Source organism: Rhamphochromis longiceps, linkage group LG11 (assembly GCF_057381845.1).
Source record: "Rhamphochromis longiceps isolate RC_006_pf linkage group LG11, R_longiceps_female_GT1.1, whole genome shotgun sequence".
Taxonomy (NCBI): domain Eukaryota; kingdom Metazoa; phylum Chordata; class Actinopteri; order Cichliformes; family Cichlidae; genus Rhamphochromis; species Rhamphochromis longiceps.
This window is the reverse complement of record NC_140567.1, coordinates 23,834,915-23,855,134: the sequence shown is the minus strand read 5'-3', so window position 1 is coordinate 23,855,134 and position 20,220 is coordinate 23,834,915. Positions and strand designations below refer to the sequence as shown.

At 44.2% G+C, this 20,220-nt stretch overlaps 1 protein-coding gene across 4 annotated transcripts; it reads right to left on the bottom strand.

Annotated features, from left to right (window-relative positions):
- Positions 1–1,377: 1,377 nt before the first annotated feature.
- Positions 1,378–18,249, bottom strand: LOC146659171 (uncharacterized). 4 transcript variants are annotated; one of them, XM_085421833.1, is made up of 10 exons: positions 17,394–18,249; positions 8,675–8,881; positions 8,157–8,370; positions 7,780–7,941; positions 6,707–6,925; positions 5,489–5,635; positions 5,126–5,366; positions 4,803–4,967; positions 2,257–4,443; positions 1,378–2,145 (listed from the first exon to the last, which is right to left on the bottom strand). In XM_085421833.1, exons 1-10 carry the CDS (start codon positions 18,086–18,088, stop codon positions 2,000–2,002), a joined length of 4,383 nt encoding a protein of 1,460 aa, XP_085277959.1. In that variant the 5' UTR covers positions 18,089–18,249; the 3' UTR covers positions 1,378–1,999. The 4 variants fall into 4 exon arrangements, with proteins under 4 accessions (XP_085277959.1, XP_085277961.1, XP_085277960.1 ...); XM_085421835.1 differs by having other exon boundaries at positions 1,378–2,155; positions 2,387–4,443; XM_085421834.1 differs by having other exon boundaries at positions 1,378–2,478; positions 2,686–4,443.
- Between the last annotated feature and the right edge of the window lie 1,971 nt (positions 18,250–20,220).

The following is a 20,220-nucleotide window of genomic DNA, read 5'->3' as shown; positions in this document are numbered from 1 at the left end:
AAGAAAATATGGAAAATCTGTGAGACAATCTTTTTGCGTGGGAGTGTTTGCTCAGTCACAGCTCTGAGCATGATTAAACAACAAAACAACAATTATTACTGTGGAGAGTTCACTTTTAACAGTGTAAAGCTTTTTTGTGAAACCCAATTCAGTTCAGTTCAATTTAATTTCTAATGTGCCAAATCACAACAACAAATCAAGACTACAATAATACAAAGAAAACAGAGAAAACCATCATATATCCTTATATGAGTAAACGCTTTGGCAACAGTGGGAAGGAAGAACCCCCTTTTAACAGGAAAAAACCTCTGGCAGAACCACTATAACTATAGTTCATAACAGTTTTTAGTTATGAATGTAAAAGTCCTGCTTAAATGGTCCAAATGTCACACACACACACACACACACACACACACACACACACACACACACACACACACACACACACACACACACACACACACACACACACACACACACACAATAAGCTCACAACTCACAAGATGATACCTAAATCCACTTTATTCTTACATCCAGCTATACACCATCATCATCATCATGTCAGCATCATCATCATCACAAGCAGAAAATCATCACCCTCAGTGTCACACTTATGATCATCAGTTTGGCAGCACTATTAGCCGTCTTTTCTTTCCAAAAGCTAAAGCTGTGATAAATAAAAAATAAAACATTTGGTCCTTAAATATATCATCTAGGCAACATGGTATCAGGGATTAAGACAGAAATGCCTTGTTGCTACCCACAGAAAACATCAAACATCACTGGAAACTGTGCTGAAACAGTGTCATAGGGCGACAGAAGAAGGAAACCGCTAATTGAACATGAGGCTGACGGCAGCAGAGAGCAAAGTGTCGGGCAAACTGAGAGAAAGGGAGTGAGTCTGTGAGCGTCAAAGAAACAGTTAGCGACCAGAGCTGTGAAATCAGATGAAAGGCAGCTAGACAGACACGAGATGAAAGACAAAGAGACCGAGGAGTGAGGAAGCACACAACAGACCCACAGAGAGGCACATATTTACAGTACAGGGAGACGGGTGGAGAAAGAAAGAAATCAAGTGAACCACAATGCACAGCAGAGCAGTATTGTGTGTCACACACACGCACGCACACACGCACACACAGAGAAGAAAAAAAATACAATTTACAGAAGCTGTCAAAGCGAACATGTAGATTTAAAAGGTTTGTATTGTTCAAAAACTAAACACCACGCACCTGGGACAACAAAACTACAAGTGGACTGCTCCTAATTTTTCAAATTCATATGAATATTGACTTTACAGTGCTTTTTAAACGCTATATCAGTATAATTATTATTATTCTGATGAGAAAATATTACACTTTGGTGAAGAATGGGAGGCAAGAGGGAGTTGGAGCTGGAAACAAGGAAGTATCTGCTCTATTGCCTGCATCTTGTCATCGTGACTTTCCTTCAAACAGGAAAACAATTAATATCTTCCCACATTCATTATTATTGTCAAGGAAATTTCCTGTTTAATTAGTGAGAAAAATGCGTCACAAGTATTGCTTTTTTTTCATTAGCTTTTAATTTTTTTTCCAGACTCCCAGACGTTGTTTCCTTCCCGTTTTATTGTGTAGATACACTGCAGCATATTTCCACTTCAGCTCCCCAGCTTGCTCCAACAATCACTAACACAGATATGTATGTATACATTTGGATGTTTTTTTTAGACTCCGCCTTATCAACCCCGCTGAGGACCCCTAAAGTCTTTCTCCTGGATCCTTGATCGATGGCTTGGCTGTGAGTCACGTGAACACCTGATGTTCTAAGACAATCACATCCTAGAGTGAATGCAAACATGTATCTGTCCTCGTGAGATCACGGCTTGTCTGGTGCCAACTCTGACACAACTCTGCATATCCATGGCTCTGCTATTCAGGCACCCACCACAACACAAAGGCCAACATTTTATGAGGTTTTCCTCCTCATCTTTTTTAAAATTTTTAAATTTTTTTATGTTTTACATGTTGGCGGGCAGTTTGTGTCGTAGTCCCTCTGAGTCTTTTCTGCCCGGTGACAGCTGAGGGTCTTTTTGTCCACCTTTAGGAGAGGTGGATTTGGCAGGGGAGTCTGCGTGTGCCGACTGGGTGGGTGCAGTGGTGGATGCTTGTGTGGTCTGGACAGGGGTGGAACGTGTATTGAGTTTTGAGGACTGGGTAGGGGCAGCCATGGTGCTTGGTATTTGTTTTGGGGGGTTAGAAGAGGCCGGCTGAACACAAGGAGAGGTGCTGGTGGTGGTGGTGGTGCTGGAGGGGGTAGAAAGAGAGGGGGACTTTGTGGAGCATAAAATTGTTGAGCAGGAGGCTGTGGATGTGATTTCTTTGGCAGTGGAGCTTGGAGTTGGGACAGGAGATGTTTGCTTTACAGGATGAACTGAAAAAGTTACTTTAGTTGGAGCGTTAGTGCTAGCAGGTGTTTGGGACAGAGTTGAAGTTTGGGTTGGGGTGAGAGGTGAGACCTGTTTAGGAATCTGGCTTGAAGTGGGGACTCTTGCTGAGCTGGAGACTGAGGCCTGGAGACAAGGTGTTGGACTGTGGCATTTACTCAGGGAGGGGACCGATGTAAGAGGGATGGGAGATGAGGAAGGTGTTGGGGTGAAGGTCTGGGTAGGGGTACCCGGTGTGCTGGCTTGAGTAGGCGTTTGGGAGGGGGTAGATGTTCGGGTGCGGGTTGTTTGAGTGGGAGAAGGGACTGGAGTCAAGACAGGGCTGGCACCCGACAATGGAGAAGCAGATGGTGGTGTGTTGGATGCCTTCGCTCTTGGGCTCTGGGGGTGGGGCGGAGAAGATGAAACCAAAGAGGAAGGGGGAGAAGAGGATGTGAGTGAGGATCTGGTCCCGTAAGGCTGAGGTAGTGGAACAGGGGTAGAAACAGAGGATGGAGGTGGTGTGGAAGATGGAGAGGGAGAGGACGAGCGGGAGGAGGGTGTAGGAATCGGTTTGGGACGAGGAATTGAAGAGAGCGACAGTGGGCTTGTTCCTGCCGATGGAGGGGTGGAGCAGAGAGGAGGAGAGGAGGAGCGGGAAGGGGTCATTGGGATTGGTTTCGGTCGAGGAGTCTGGCAAAGAATAGGTGTAGGAGATGAAGGAGTGGGTGCAGGGGAAGGGGTGGCAGAGGACAGCGGGGTATGCTTTGGAGGAGAGGAAGATGCTGGCACAGACGATGTAGAAGGCATGTGTGCAGCTGTGGCAGCAGAGGCAGTGTGAGCTGCAGACTGTGTCTTTACAGTCTGTGCTATAGTGGGCTGGACAGGAACTGTGCCCTGTGCTTGTGTTTGTGCATTAAATGGCATATTTGTCACCAGCTGTACTGAAGGATTAGAGGTCAGCAGGCCTGCACTGCTTCCCCTGGCTAATTGCCCTGCCAGAAACGGAGCTGCTAGCAAATTACCGCCAGAGGCCTTCCGATGGAGAGGAGGGTGAGGCTGCACTGCAGCCCAAGAGCGATGAGGCAGGGTGGGCTGTGAGGCTGAGAGCAGCCTGGCTTCCTGGGTGAGTCTACCCAGTGCTGGGAGACCCTGTGAAGTGTTTCCTCCATGACGTAACAGAGCCTCTTTTGCCCCTTGCTGAGCTGTAAGCAAAGTGTTGCCATCTGATGGGCCACTGGAGGCAGGCGGATTGGTGGCTGGTGTTTTGTGGGGAGGTGCAGCTGGTCCTCCTCCTCCTCCTGTTGGGGCTCCAAGAGATCCAGAAATCGCTGAGGGATGATCTGCCTGAAGTCGGAGGCTGTAATGGAGATTCCTTCCTTGTTGGACAGAAGTTGGGACAGAGGAGGCTGAAGTGGGTGGAGTTTTAGCAACAGGAGGCGATGTCACCCCACCAGGAGGGCCCATGGTTGAGGGGGAGACAGGAAATCCTCTTGGCGACAAGCCACCTATTCCTCCCATCGCCATCATCCCAATGAGAGAGCTCACAGAGGGGCGAAGGGGCTGCAACACAGGAGCACGAGGAGAAGAAAGAGGGAAAGAGGAGGAGGGAGAGGGGGAGATGAGAGGGGAGGGCAGGTAAAAAGCTCCTCCAAGAGCGTGCTGCTGCTGCTGCAGCTGCTGAAGCTGCTGCTGTTGCTGTTGCTGTTGGTGCATGAGGGCAATGGCTACATTACTTGTTGCAGCCGCAGTCTGCAGCGGAGCATGGACCAGCGGCGCCCAGATGACGGGGCGTGGCCGAGGAGACACCGTGCCACTTCTTCCAGCGGCAGCAGCGGCTGCGATGGCATCCTGCATGGCTGGCATGCTGTCGTGTTTAACAATCTGCTGCACCAGCATGCTGTCACAGGAACCCAGACCTCCTGCTGTCATACCACCACCTCCTAGACCCCCCCCACCTCGGCCTCCACCACGACCCATGCTGCCACCAAGAGAACCGCCCTGGGACGACTTCCGCGTGAGCATGGAGTTCTTCCTGCCTGTAGAGGAGAAAAAGAAAGCGCAAATGTGAAATAAAATCTTCAACATGTCTTTGTAACCTGAGATACTGGGCTTGACAAAACGGAATGCCTAAAGGAATGATATCTTTTAAAGTAGGTAAAGCTGTCACGTAGCTGGAGTTTTAGCCTCAAGCGTTTTCCTGTTTTTTTTACATTACAAAGATTTCTAATCCTGAATTATTTTTACTTTTAATTCTTACAGCTTGTATTCAAAGAGGACTCCTGATCTTTTGGCGGCTTGAACAATCCTAACAAAGGGCCTGTGATATCTGCAAGTATTTGGTATTGTCAGTATTGAAAAAACAAATGTATGTAGCAATTCAAAAACCACAAGTTACCAATACGGTCCAGTCGGTCAGCTGCAACAGTTTCAAAGGCACGTCGCATCATCGGGTGTTCCTCCAGAACCTCATTGAAGCTGTCCACACTGAGAGAGTACAAACGGCAATATGTGTCTGCTCGGACACTGGCTGTCCTCCGTCCTCGAGTCAATAAGCAGATCTCTGACAATTAGAGGACAGTTTTATCAGTATAACAGGGAAATTGCAGTATATACAGTAGTTCTGCAAAACAAACCACAGAAAAAACTACTGCTATCTTCTGCTTCTGCTCCTCCAAAACCTTCTCCTTCTTGTTTAACGAGACACCAAAACATCCTCACCTCCAAAGTAAGACCCATCACTCAGCTTGGTCTCCTTGTTGCCACGGGTCAGCACGCTGACGCGTCCGTGCTGGATAAAGTACATCTTACGTCCAACTGTGCCCTCACGGATGATGAAGTCTGATGGCTGAAACACTTCAAAGCGGAGCTTGGTAAGTACGGCGGTCACAAAGTTGGGATCAGCGTTGGCGAACAGCGGCATGTTAGCAACCAGGCTGCGGCAGTTAAAGCTGACTATCTCCTAAGCAAAGAGGAAGAAGGGATAAAGAGAGGAGGGAGTGCTAGTCAGAGATCTGCTGCAGGCATGAACACAGCATCTAGGGCATGTATGTGTGATGGTGTGGGTGTTTGTGAGTTTATCACCTCTTTTAGCGGCTCACTAAGTTCTCCCAGGATGTTCTCTTCATCGAACATTTTTCCCTGGAAGCGGTGCTCGTAGTACTCATGGATCTTTTGCCGAACATCTGCCGGGAGCTTATGGAACGACATGTACTGCTCCACCTGCTTGTACTGCAATAACGAAGGCACAAACACATTCACTTTAAGAGAAGAGTACGCGCAGACTGTGGAAATACATTCTTTAGAAATTTTATCTCAGAATCAACCTTGAAATGTGACCTCAGTTTGATATGTTTGTGTTGTTGTGTGTGGGTCAGTGCCTCAATAGATACTCAGACACTGAGATGTATATATGTTAGATAGTAAACTATCATCACTTTGCACAGCCATTGTGAGGTATAATTTCAAATCTACGAATGTTGACTCACAGCTCCAGTGGGAAGTTACGATCTCTTCAACACTGTGGGTATAATATTGTTTTTAACTGTACAATGTGAATTACCCTAATTCATTATATGCCTATATTTATTATGCAGAAGAACTTCAGTGATTTCAGACACCAACTTCTTAAATACTTTATCTCACTAGAGCGTACTTCCAGGTGTTAGAAATATGTTGAAATGTTTTTCCCCTTTTTTTGAACTCTAGTTTATCTCTTGACCCCTTTGCTAGGTTCACCCCCAAATTGAAAAACACTACTCCCGTGGTTATCTGACTTTTTCTGGCAGGGTCCTCTTTAGGAGCTAAAAAAGTTCATGCCTCCCACAGTTTGTATTAATCATTAACACTAAAAAGGGCCTATTTTGATTTCTAGTAAAACAAAGGTCACTGTGATAACTTTAGCAAACTCTTTGTTTTTTTTTTTCCAACATAAATCACAAACTTGTTTTTTCCACACATTTTTCTCACAGTGATCTATGCTTCCCCTTGCACTGGCTTCATGCAAAGATTTGTTGGTTTGGGGCTCAAATTTAAGAATTTGGAGTATTTTTTTTGTTTCATTTTAAATTGTGAATCTTAGCATCAGCATTCAAGTACTTCAGCATTAATTAAAACCAGCATACTGCTTATAATAGTAATTGAAACCCCAGACAAAAAAATTGAACAAAGTTTAAAGTCTGAACAAGGAGAGTCAACCTAAAGGCTGCAGGCTAGAACGGACCCACCTGGATGGCTTGTAGATCTACATAGTCAGAAGCACCCACAGTCATACGACACTCATAAACAAGCGTCATATTTCACCTTTTCCTGATACTGTCGCCGCGATGAGTCTAGTGACTGGATCAGAGCGGTGGCGTGGCCGATGAACATGGCATAGCAGGTGGCGCCTACAATCATACTGAGCATGGTGAGCCACACGTCAGTCATCCCCTCGGGAGCCTGGGCACCGTAGCCGATACACAACATGTGGCTCATGGCTTTGAACAGAGCATAGGAGTACTGCACACCCCATGTGTCGTTCTGTGAGCGGGAGAGGAAGAGAGGAAGGGTGACAGAGGAATAAAACAAGTTTCAAGCGTTAATTACAGAGACGCTGGAGCCTTGAACTGTTCTTATTTTAGTCGGGTTACGGGAGTGTTTTCCCCTCTGAGTGGCTCAGCCAAACCATTTTAGAAAATACAGCTGAGATCATAACATATTGCAGGAGAGCAATTTAAGTGCCGAAAGCCAGTGTGCTGACCAAAATCATAAAATCGAGCAGCTGCGCTACATATAAAACAATAAAAGGGCCGTCATCTTGCATTATTAAATAAATGTTCTAAAGAGGGACAATAAAATGAGCCGCCTCTATGTGTGCGTGTGTGTGTTTTTGTGTATGAGTCCAATTATACTAAGACGTTAATGGTCCATTGGACAAGGGGACCTTCTCTGGGGAAAATCCCAGCATCAGTCTGCTTAGCAACCATCACACGGGCAACTGCAAGACATGAGTCAGTTGAATATCTGAGTCTGTATGCTTTCATGCAAAATCTCCAGCAGGTCCCCAGGCCTTCCACAGATTGAGCTCATTCACACCTACACCTGATCTCTCGGAGGTTTTTAATTACAGTCAATCTTATTTCAACTGGACATGTTGCTGCATGAGCCAGTTAACACAGATAAGGGGCAAAGCATGGCAAATCTGATAAACAGTGAGTCTTTTCAGAAGCAGCGGTTTGCTTCAATCTCAAACAAATATTGCGCACGCTGTTCAAACAATCCAGATAGGGTTTTGTGTGATTCATTCAGCTCAGCCTGAACGTCACATCCTGCGTCTGTTGGCCTGACAATAAAGTCGTTCACTGAAACATATTAAAAATAACACAGAGACTCACCACCATCACGTTCTTAGAAACCCAGCAGTCAGGAGGGAAGTCCTGCAGCATGGGGACCAAAAACTGGAGACAGCCATCCCAGTGGCACAGCAGCAGCATCATGCCAATTAGATTTACTATCCTTACCATAGCACTGGCAAGGTCATAGGTCATATGGAAGATCTGAGAAAGAAGAGGATGTAAAAATAAGTGCGGTTAAAGAGAGCAAATGGGGTTTTAGATTTTTTTTATCCCTAAAAGCCTCTTGATCAGCAACACATCCAAAACGGGGGTGCCTCTGCCCTCCAAGCATGTTGTTTCATACAAAAGGGGCTTCTGATGAGTCATGCCTTAAATATTAAATCTTTTCCACAAATATCTGAGTTTGTGCTTCTCACCTCCTCCCACTGGTGGATGTAGCGGATGAGCCTGGACAGGCGCAGGAGCCGAAGCAGGCTCAGGATTTTGGTGAAGCGGACTATCCGCAGTGCCCTGGCCGTCCTGTAGACCTCTGAGTCCAGACTGTCCACCATTAGGAAGATGTAATCCACCGGGATGGATGACACAAAGTCCACGAGGAACCAGCTCTTCAGGTATTTCTGGCGAATCGCCCTGACGTTAGAGTGAGATGGAAGACCAGTGTCATTCCTCATTAGGCAGTCTAGTCTCGTGGAAGAGAGTTCAACATTTGCTTGGCATGAAACCTTCCTCATAAATATTCAACAGGAACATAGTGGGATTTGAACAAAGCTCTGCCACTGGCCTCACATCACCTTTTCACATCTCACACATTAATTTGTTTGAACACAAACCCAGCAGATGGCCAGAAGAGCAAATTTAAATTTATGGCATTGGTCCTGCTGCACTGATATTCCAGACAATACACACACACATGCACATAAATGCTCCTTCTAACCTCGGGTCGAGTAATATCTCAGTGTTGTCTTCCTTGACGATGCCGGTCCTGAAGTTAAGGACCAAATCGACCATGAAGAGAGTGTCCGAGACCACGTTAAAGATGATCCATGAAGGAGTGTTCTCGTCTCGAAAGAACGTGATGCCCACTGGCAGGATGATTAGGTTTCCCATCATCAGCAGTAACATCAAAAGATCCCAGTAGAATCTAAAAAGATAACGATGGACTCTTTATTTACCTCTGGTCTCTCCATCTTCGTTTCTTGTTTTCTTATATTGTCTTGTTGTTTTAAAAGGTTTGCCAAATAGCACAAATAGAATTTAAAATAAAGGCAAAAACATCTCAAGCTGCTGTTTGGATTGAAGACAGCTTTGCACACTTTGGCAGTATCTTAACCAGTTGAATATGCTGACTCACATGCTCATGACCCAAATATTACACTTTAATTATTGGCAAGATTTTAGTAAAAAGATGATAAAATGGCATAACTCATACAGTGCAAATGCTAAAAATACCTTGCAAAAACAGAAAAAAGACTTTCATGTTGTGGTAAAAGAGGTTTAGCAGCATCTCGCAAAGCAAAAACAGAAATATTAAATATTAATGTAAGCGAAATCTTTCTTTTTTCTTTACTGGGACCAATATAAGCTTCATCTATATGTATGTTTAGCATAAGTCAGTATTACTGAAATCTATATTAACATGATTTTACAAACAGAGACACCACGGTTTTGTCACCTGTGAGCAGCTCAAATGATAAGCATTAACAGAATACTCAAAACTGAACAGGATTAGTATTCACTGTGACTGAAATCTGCATGTGTCACTTTGTCACTTTTCAAGAGTGAACCTGCTTATAAGCTCTTTGTGAAATGACAGTGTGGTGAAGTATACCAATCACGCATAACATTTTGACCACCGGCAGGTGAAGTGAATAACACTGATTATCTCTTCATCATGGCACCTGTTAGTGGGTGGGATATATCAGGGAGCAAGTGTATATTTTGTCCTCAAAATTGATGTGTTGGAAGCAGGAAAAATGGGTAAGTGTAAGGATTTGAGTGAGTTTGACAAGAGCCAAACGATGAGACTGTTATGGCCCTGGCCATAATCTATTTTGGTGGCTGTTTCTTTGTCTGTGTCTTTAAGTCTTTGCAGGCCCTGGATTGGATGAGCTGACGGCTGCCGATTGGTCTGCTGATCATGTGGTCGCATTCAAAATCCATCACCAGCAGTTGTCCTGGGGCAGCCACTGACAGCAGCAGCAGACCTGACCCTGGCTTCCAAAACCCATGACTTTTGTGACTTTCTCAGTTCTGTATATAGTGTGTACATTAGTTTTCATTGTAAATAGCACTGGAGCAGAAGGGGTGAGCTGCCTTATTGTTTTTCCTTGCACTGTTTTCTCCTGTTTATCTCAGTTAGGGAGTTAGGTGTAGCGCTTGTCTTTTGTTTGATTTTTGATTTCACATAGGGTTTTAGATAGCACCTCCTCCTGAATTAGCTTGTTTTGTTTGTTATTTTGGCCTTTGTTCACCCCAGAGCTTCATTTTGCAGTGTAGAAAAATAAACCACCATTCACTAAGAAATTGGTTTTCCCTCTGTGTATGGTTTTGGGGACCAGGGCGGGGCAATCTTTTCAAACTTATGTTGCGTTCCTGTACCCCTAGACTGGGGCGTAACAGAGACAAAAATGGATGGGGTGTTCCTGGTATGCAGTGGTCCAAGGAAGGAGCAGTGGTGAACCAAGTTTTACTGATGCAGGGGCGTAAACGCTGGGCAGCGTGGTTGGATCCAACATACGAGCTGAAAAGTTGATGCCGACTGATAGAAAGATGTCAGAATTTGTTGGGTATAGGGCTGAATAGCCACAGACCAGGGTCAGGGTGTCCGTGCTGACTCCGATCCACCACTGAAAGAGCCAACAATGGGCATGACAGCATCAGAACTGGAACACAGCAATGGAAGAAGGAGGCCTCTTCTGATGAATGACGTCTTCTTTTACATGGTGCATGTGCTTTAATATATGGCATTAGGAAGTACTATGGGAAGAAGTCCAGCAGAGGCAGTGTTCTGCTAGGATGGGTCTGGGCTTCTCTGGCTGCAAAAAGGGGACCAACACAATATTATCCAGGTGGTCATAATGTTATATGTGATTTGTGTACAGGAAGATGAGAGAGAGCCTAGAGCATGCTTCTTCTGCTGTGATGAGTCAAAATTCCTACTGTTAAAAAAAAAAAAGAAAAAGACTGTATCCTGCACTTGATGTGGATAATGCTACGTTTCCTGCATATTCATTTAAAAATGTTGTTTGGCTGAATCAGGGCGCCATGTCTTCCTCTTGTGTTCCTCCACATTGCAAAAGGCAGAGCCAAGCATCTGTCCATTTTTACATTCCCATCCTAAACATATAATCCTGAAAAATCAGATTCAAAGGGGCACAACTCTGATTCAGTCTTACATTTCCATAAGTTCAAAGAGACACATCAAAACAAGATTGGTCAAAGTTGAAGCACCTGAGGGCAAGATGGGTATCACGTTCTTAAAGCCTTCCCACCGACTTGGTGCCATTGGATTTTCTAAAACTTGTTAAATGCATTTCCACCAGATTAAAAAAAGAAAGCTGCTACTGGCACAGTTATACAACATTGGTGGTCCCAAAGTTGGAGGGGCAGATGCAAGTGCCTACGGGAGACGTTACTGCAAGAAATTTGCCACCATTCTGATAAAACTTCAGTGAAAGCAGGAGAGGCTTCTCTGTGAAAAGCAGGGCCCAACTTGTAATATTCAGTTCTCCAACTTGCAAACTGAAGGCCACTTCTTAAAATGCAACTGGCCAGCTCTCTCCTACCTGATAACCACCCCGACCTTTTAAAATTCACATTTCTACTAAGATTTCTGTAAGATTTTAAAAACTTTCATAAAGCTACAAATGTGTTCAAACAGGTGTTTGTACATGTTTGAGAGCAGAAAGTGTGTGTTTTTGTTTTTTTAAATAATCTGTGCTTATTCACATCCGTGAGCCAGGACAATAACAAGTGCAGTCCTCCTGGTAATATAAGTCAGGCTGTAGTAGATATGAATGTTTCCCTCAAGACAGCTTCATCCTTTGCTTTGGCAAGATAAAGCACCTGTGCTTCATACTAATAAAAAAAAGAAGAAGTGATTTGAGAAAAGGAGGAAGACAGTGAAGAACAGAGGGAGGCAAACGATCAGTAACCTTGGGAGGCCTCATCAATCTGAATGTCATGCTGGAGGACTCCGTGATGTAGCCGTCTCGGAAAAAAAATCAGGCGATCACTCATGTCATTTGGATGCTGAAAGTGATTAAAGTATGACAGAAGAGCCGATCCAATCATCGGGAGATGATTCGTGTCATCTCTCTCTCTCGTTTCTGCTAAGCCCTTTAGCCAACGCGTTATCAATGACTTGCTTATTCTTGCATCCTCACGCTGTCTCCGTCTCGCTCATTTACACACACAGTGTCTCTTTTTTTAGACAAAGTACACTCAAGCTCTGCGGTCGATTGCTATGGAGCACCAATTTAGTAACAGAACTTCATGGTGTGATGCTACCACTAGACTGATGAATATTAAGCATGCATGAGTCATCGCTCGGCCCCACACACTCTTCTGTCTGACTTTGTCACTTACACTGACAGATGTATTGCTTCATAATCACTGGCAACAAACACGCGGGGATTATTTACAGCAACATGGTCGCTCTTGCAGTTGTCGTAGCAGTGAAGGCGATTTACTCCTGACTTGGAGAACTTGCCTTGTTAACTCTGACTGTGGGAACATGTCTGTAAATTACATTATGCCTGTCAGGACCCCGTAAACAATATGAACCATAATCCTGTACCTAACGAGGCTCCCATGGAAAACCTTAGAGAGGTTACTTTTAAAACAATTAATTTAACATTGACGTGTGGACTTTGCTTTTGCCATTTTAACCATATTAGATACTTAATAATGTCTCTACTGAAGTGACTAACTGATCAGCATAAAATAATCCTCAACCAGTGACTAATTGATTATCCAACCACTGATTATTGATTAACTGCTTGGAAAAACATTCCACGGACACGGTAAAATGATTGTTCCTCCTCTTGCGATGCATTTGTTGACATCTACATCAATATTATATCTATATTTAAATTAAAATATGTAGGCTCTCTGAAACTGACTCCTCAGTAAATTTAACTTACTACAGTCACTAGCTCATGACTCCTTGTGGTGACACAGAATTTGCAGCAAAGAAGAAAGTCACGGGGAGCGGGGGTGGGGAACAAATCAGACAGCTAATTAACTCTGACAGGTTACTGAAATTAAGTTATAGTGATAAAACACACAAACACCATGGCTGAGTGAATTCATATATAATTCCAATATTTTACCCGCTGAGATTTTCTTCCTATTAAAATATTGCTATGTGTCATAGATGATTGTGTTACCACATGATATATAGAGTATCACAGCATAAATATATTGTGACATTACTGTTATTGTAGGCAACATATTGTGATTTTATCATATTGAAGATTATGCTCTGATTTCCACATCTAATTTACAGATTATGGAAAATATTGTTTGTGTCAGCGCTGTATTATAGGTGGAAAATGCTAGTACATATACAGTGTACAATTTATTAGGTACACCTTCCTAGTATTAGATTGGACCCCATTTTGCCTCCAGAACTGCTTTAATTCTTTGAAGCATAGATTTAACAGGGTGCTGGAAACATTCCTCAGAGATTTTGCTCCATGTTGGCATGACAGCATCACACATGCTGCAGATTTGTTGGCTGAACATTCATGAATAAATCTCCTGTTCCACCACATCCCAAAGGTGCTTGTATTGGAAATGGAATCTGGTGACTGTGGAGGACATTTAAGTACAGTGAACTAATCTTCATTTATAAGAAAGCAGTTTGAAGTGATTTCAACTTTGTGGTACCGCGCATTATCCTGCTGGAAGGAGATGAGTACAATGTGATCATAAAGGGTTGGGCATGGTCACGAACAAAACTAAGGAGTGCTTAAATGATGCTCAGCTGGTACAACGCGACTCAAACTGTGCCACAACTATCACACCGCCACCATCCTGGACCATACAAGGCAAGATGGATCCATGTTTTCATGTTGTTTATGCCAAATTCTGGCCCTACAATCTGAATGTCTGAGCAGAAATTGAGACTCATCAGACCAGAAAACATTTTTACAACCTTCTGATGTACAGTCTGAGTTTCCTGTTCTTAGCTGACAGGAGTGGCACCCAGTGTGTTCCTGATCTGCTGTAGTCCATCTGCTTCAAGGTTCAACATGCTGTGCATTCAGAGATGCTTGTTTGCATATCTTGCTTGTAACAAGTGGTTATTTGAGTTACTGTTGCCTTCCTATCAGCTCAAACCAGGCTGGCCATTGTCCTCTGACCTCTAGTATTTTGAGGTACTTGAATATATTTTAATGTGCATTTGCTCCTTGAGCTATCTAATCTAATCTATTTTATTATTTGTTTATTTCCTTGTTTTTAAATGTCTGTACAGTACCAGCTAACAGCTCACAATCTGAAATGTTAGATGGTGACTTGTTAGCAATTCACCTGAAGAAATATTCCTCTTACATCAAGTCAGTTTCTTTTTTCTTATTCCTTTCATGCAATGAAAGAGTAAAATTTATGTTACAATACAATACAATACAACTTTATTTGTATAGCACGTTTAAAAGACCAGCGGTACACCAAAGTGCTTTACAATAAAAACAGGAAAATTAAGACATGATTAAATAAAAGACTATTAACAAAGTACCACATATGTCATCAGGTTGAGGGCACTAATTATATGGCAATAGAAAGAATATAAGAACAAAGTTACTAAGAACAGATATAGCTAAAAGATAAAGTACATAAATAAAAATTGAACCAAATATAAAAAAGGGACACTAACTAGATGGAAAAACTATGTTGAATAAGTGAGTTTTTAAACGGGATTTAAAAGATAAAATGTTTGGCCTTTTCTTCCAATGGACTTGCTTTTGTTTAAGTACTTACTGAGTACTTACTCCTACTGCTCAATATAGTACATTACCCTTCAGGGAATTATGTATTTCTCATCTTTAACTTAAGAAAATCTATTTATTCTTGCAATCTTGTATCTATCATACAGGTTTCACAGATTAAAATGTGGATCATATGCATTGTTTTAGTTTGCTGAGTAAAATACTAGGTGACACTGTCCATGTACACTGCACATTACTCTGCTTCTATGTACTACAGCCTACTGTTTCCATGGGGATGTGACAGCTGATTCAAACCTGAATGAAGAAGGGAAGACCCAAACAGACAAGAAGATGTGACAGCCAAACTAAAACTCAGAATAAATACCTGACACGACCTGGTTTCTGATTTTCCACCTGGTGAAACACCGCGAGCTGTGCACTGTGCGGTTCATTCGGGTATAAATGCATATAGTGTGCACTTGTGAACTGCACTCACACATGCTTATACACACACAGGAATTGCAAATGCAATCAAAGCTGCTCTCTGTAACCTCATCAGTATTCCATTTTGAACACGAACAGGTGGTGGAGGGTAACCGACCTGTATCTACCTGCTCAGCTGTTGTCATACCAAAAAACCAAATCTACTGTAATTGAGGCCAAGTGTCTCCTGTGTTGCCTGTGATTGGTTCCCTGCTTGCGGTTGGCCAGATGTCAGCTCCTTGCAAGTTTCCACCCATCATCCAGTCCGGCACATACAGACAAACAAGGACAACTCTACATGTATCAGCAGCATCACTGATTCAACATGAATTCACTCTGCTTCTATTTCTAACTCTCCTCACCCTTCATCTCTCACTTTGTATGCTTCTCATGCCACAATGTGTATTTTCTTCACCTCTTCTGCCCCTCATTATGTATTCTTATAGGTGCAGCAACAACACATCTTTTCTTAATGAGGTGAAAGGTGTGGGAGCTTATCGGCAGACTCAGTAAAGACAGACCAAATGTACGAGCACAAGCGCTGCCACACATTCTAGTGGCTGCAAGGGCCAAAACACATAAAGCAGCTCTGAAGGTAATCTGTCTTCTTGTCTCTCGCGCCTCGGCCTTGCAAAGTTCCTCTTCAGGTACTTAACGGAAAAGTTAGATGACTGAATAATGCATAATGCATACTCAACTTGCATAATTTAGAATTCCATACATAATTGACTAAAATTCAATTGCAATTCTGCAACGGGCTAATTAGGACTATTTAACTCATCAGATGTCTTGGTTGAACATCAATTAATGCAGGACAGGCTGAGATTCAATGAAACACAAACTCATTCACAACACTCTTTGTCGATCCTGCCTCGCCTTCCTCGCTGACTACCTACATCACATTACCTGCGAGCAGCCCCATAAGAAGCACGTGTGAGCGATCATTACATTGACAGACAATTCAAAATGACACAGTCAGTGTGTGCCTGTGTGTGGTTGATGAGACAAAAGTGGGCCAGGAGCCTTGGGGATCAAGTCATCCATTGTTGCTGCAGTCTGTCTGGAGATTATGAATGCTGCCTCTCCCTTTGCTGTCCATCTGCACATCTTAGGCACATGCAATTATGGAGAGCGATTTTCTGTGAATACCTGGCCTATTAACTCATAAATAATAACGCATATTTAACATGTGCAATATGAGAGAGAGAGAGAGAGAGAGAGAGAGAGAGAGAGAGAGAGAGAGAGAGGGGGAGGGAGATGTATAAATCACAACACTATTGTAAAGTAAAGACCCTACAATAATACAGAGAAATCCCCAACAATCGGACGACCCCCTATGAGCAAGCACTTGGAGACAATGGGAAGGAAATCTCCCTTTTAACAGGAAGAAACCTCCAGCAGTTTCAGGGAGGGGCACTTATCTTTCACAACCCGTTAGGAATGAGTAACCAAACCCGGCTTACCCATTCCTGTACTAACTATTCAGCTCAGGTGGCAGAAAAATCCTAATCCGCCACCAACAGGGAGCGCTGTGCTTGGTTAAGCCACCTTTACATGAAAACATACTGAACTTTTTACCTAAGTTACTTGGAAAGGGACGTGCACCTTTTGTCTATATCTGTGAAAGATTATTTCCAGGAAACAACAGGCTACTATAATAAAATATTCCTCTTAGAAATGGAGACCAGCCATTGTAGCGTTCTGTCTATCTTGGAGACCTTAGCCCCTGATCGCTGCTCTTTCCATGAGCACCTGTAGCTGTGTCTTTGTTGTACAACCCCACTTTAAGCTTCATCTTCTCCTCTAACCCTGACGTAATTTACTATGCACTACTGCCGTGCCCTGGGAATATATATTTAGCCTCCTGCATTTCTTTCTCCTTTCCCAGTTGTCCTCCTCCCCATTTCCCCTGTTAACAAGTGAAGAGGTTGCTTAATGCATGATCTGTTTTCCTTTTCCTCTCTCTTTCTCTCTCTAGTTAATTGTCCATCATTATACTTCAAGTGTGCTCTGTAAAAATGAGCATGAATTCAACTTGCTTTGATCCACATTTCTCAGAAAAAAACATAATCTGTATTGAAAATGCTACAAGTGGCATTTAATTCACAAACCAACATCAGAGTGACCAGCTGCTGTGGAGGGTGTGTGTGTGTGTGTGTGTGTGTGTGTGTGTGTGTGTGTGTGTGTGTGTGTGTGTGTGTGTGTGTGTGTGTGTGTGTGTGGGGGAGGGCTCCATACCTGAAGTCACTGTAGGGGTGGATGATCCACGCTCCTGCTGATTTCAGTCTTTCCTGCTCCTGTTCCACAGCTTTGTGCGATCCAAACATGCGCAGACTGAACTTGTTGACCCCAGGCTGAAGCATGGCTCCAAACTGTCTCTGGATGAAGGTGCTCTGGTTGGAGTTGCTGTAGTCTTCCCCGTCCAATCCCATGCCAAACCCACCCAGGCTAGACTGACCCATCATCTCAGGGGTTCCTGCTGCATTGGTGTTGCATGCTGTGGTTGTGGTGGTCTCTGCACCGGTGGCCACCACCATGACTCCGGTCCCAGTGGAGGACGTAGAGGCCAGGGCTGCACGGGAGGCGAAGCCTACTGATCGCGGAGGAGGATGGGCTGTGCCAGAAGAGGAGGACGGAGGAGGCGGCAAGGGAATCGGGGTAGTTGGAGTGCCTGCTGTACGGAAGGGCAGGCCGTCCCTGGTGGAGGCGCTCATGATGGAGAGGCGACGCCCGCGTCCACCTGAGGATGTGCTATCTGCCCCAAAGGAGCCCCTTTCTCCCTCCAGCGAGGCCTGGGACAGCCTGTAGCCGGGAGAGGGCAAACTGCCCTTACTGCGCCTCTTCGAGTCCCCTCCATTACGCCTGGGCAGGCTGTCACCCCCGGACCCCCCGGCGCTACTAGGGGTACCCACACCTCCAGCCACCCCATCCATCCCAACTCAGGGAAGGGGAGGAGTGTGAGAGGAGGATCAATATAACCTGTGACCCCCACCCCTCAGAATAACTATTCAGTACTGTCGACCTGTCTAGGTTACATAGATGAGAAAGTCAATGAGGCTCTGAATGTTAAATTGAAGAAGCGACAGAAAAGTGCAGCGTGTCTCCAGTCATTCTCCCGGAGTCTTCCGCCCTCTTTCCGCGGATGTGGCCATTCTTACCTCAGTGCCCTTGGAAAAAGCCCCATCCAGACAAAAATATCCCCCCCCCCCCTATCACTGTGACGCCTGCAGCTTCACTTTTCCTCTTTTCTTAAAGAGTCTTGTTTGTCCTTACAGATGTTTCTCTGCCAGTCCTCCTTCCTCGTCCTTGAAACGCTGCTCTCCGCCCGAGGCCCTCCCTCTCCGCTCCACAGTCGCCCTTAACGCTCCGACACCGGTCATATTGGCACCGGATTCCCGGTCTATTGTAGATAAGAGCGCTCGACGCTCATTGGCCGTCCGTGTCCTGTCCGTGTAGCCTATATGTCCAGGCTGCCTTCCCAGTCTTTGCCCCTTTCATCATATATCATTATGTAAGAGATGTTTTGGGCGCTAAGGTGTCAGACTGGGGAACATTCATCCGAGGATGAAAGACAAGGACACTCGATACTCTGTTAGGAGGGATGGGTTGTTAACGGACAGAAAGGACGCACGAAAAAAGGCACAAACGAGCGCTCATTCCGAGACGCACTGATTCACTGTCGAGGACACGCACTCGACCAGCAACCAGGCACATGCACATAGGAAAAACGGGAACAAATACGGCTGGGAAGGAAGTCAGAATACCCCAGGTCTAGCCCATGTTTTCACTGAGTCCGCCACACGTTGTCATTTTCAGTATCCGTGCGGGAAAAAACACCTTCACCATGACGGAAAACCCATCTACCCGCGACTGAAGCGCAGTCAGACACACAGACAGATTTCCTCCTTTACAAAAAAAGCTATTTTATATATATAAAAAAAAACCTGATACCGCAATTAACTTGATGAGGTTCTCACAGCCTGACGCACCACATTCCATGTTTCCTCACATGCAGGCGCTGCCATGCACTTCACTTCACTTTTCAATGACACAGTCTACAGGGATACGGCGGCGTCCCTTCCCCTCTTATGGCACCAACGGCAGATTACAGACTCTACATTTAAATGAAGAAAGCTGCTCCGAGGTAAAACTGTGCGCTCCCATGAATTTCAAACCTTCCTTAAAAAAAAAAAGGAAAAAAAAGCAACTTGTTGATCCTTGGTCCTCAGGAAATTGTGCAGAGCAGATGGAGTCCAGTTTACGGCTCAATTTACTTCCTTTTCTGACTCAACACTCAGAGGTCGGTCTGACACGTCCGCAGAAGCGCGCCGCCAGCGCGTGCAAATGAAATATTAAATAAATAAATGTCCATATAATAGTCGGAATCTAATCAGCTTGTTGCCATGGCATCCGCATCCCCATCATCCTTCCCCCAAGGCCGCATGCCCAACCGGCGCAAGACGCACGCATCCCTCGCAGGTACAGGATGCGCGTCATCCCTTCTCACCAATGCGGCGAGGGAGCGCGTGATGGAAAGAGGGATGATGAAACTTTATTTAAATAGCAAAAAGGGGCAAGCCTTTTTTGTACCAACAATGGGGAGGACTTATGAAGGAAATAAAAGAAAAATGAATGAAGTCCTCAAAGAACGCTGTGATCCAAACAACGTGAAGCAGATACACCTTTTAGAAATGAAATAATAAATATAAATTCAATCTGCAGTTAAACTCCAGAGCTTGAGTTCGTCTAGAGAGATATGAAGGCTGATACATCATGAAATAGATCACAGGGTAGTTTACTGTAATATACTTTTCCCCCTTTAAGTATTTTAAATGTATTTAAGTACTCGACTACATTTTTCACAGCAAGATTTACTTTTATTCGTCAGCTGTTTATTGGTTATCCTTCTTAAGTAAGAGACTTTATAGTCGATCTGTCAGTATTCTAAGGTCAAGAAATATTGTGAATGCAGGGATTTTAAATGTAACAGAGTAGTTTATTTTTTATGTGTTGTTACGAATTGTGAACACATCTACATCCAAATTACACTCAGCAGGGAAAAGTA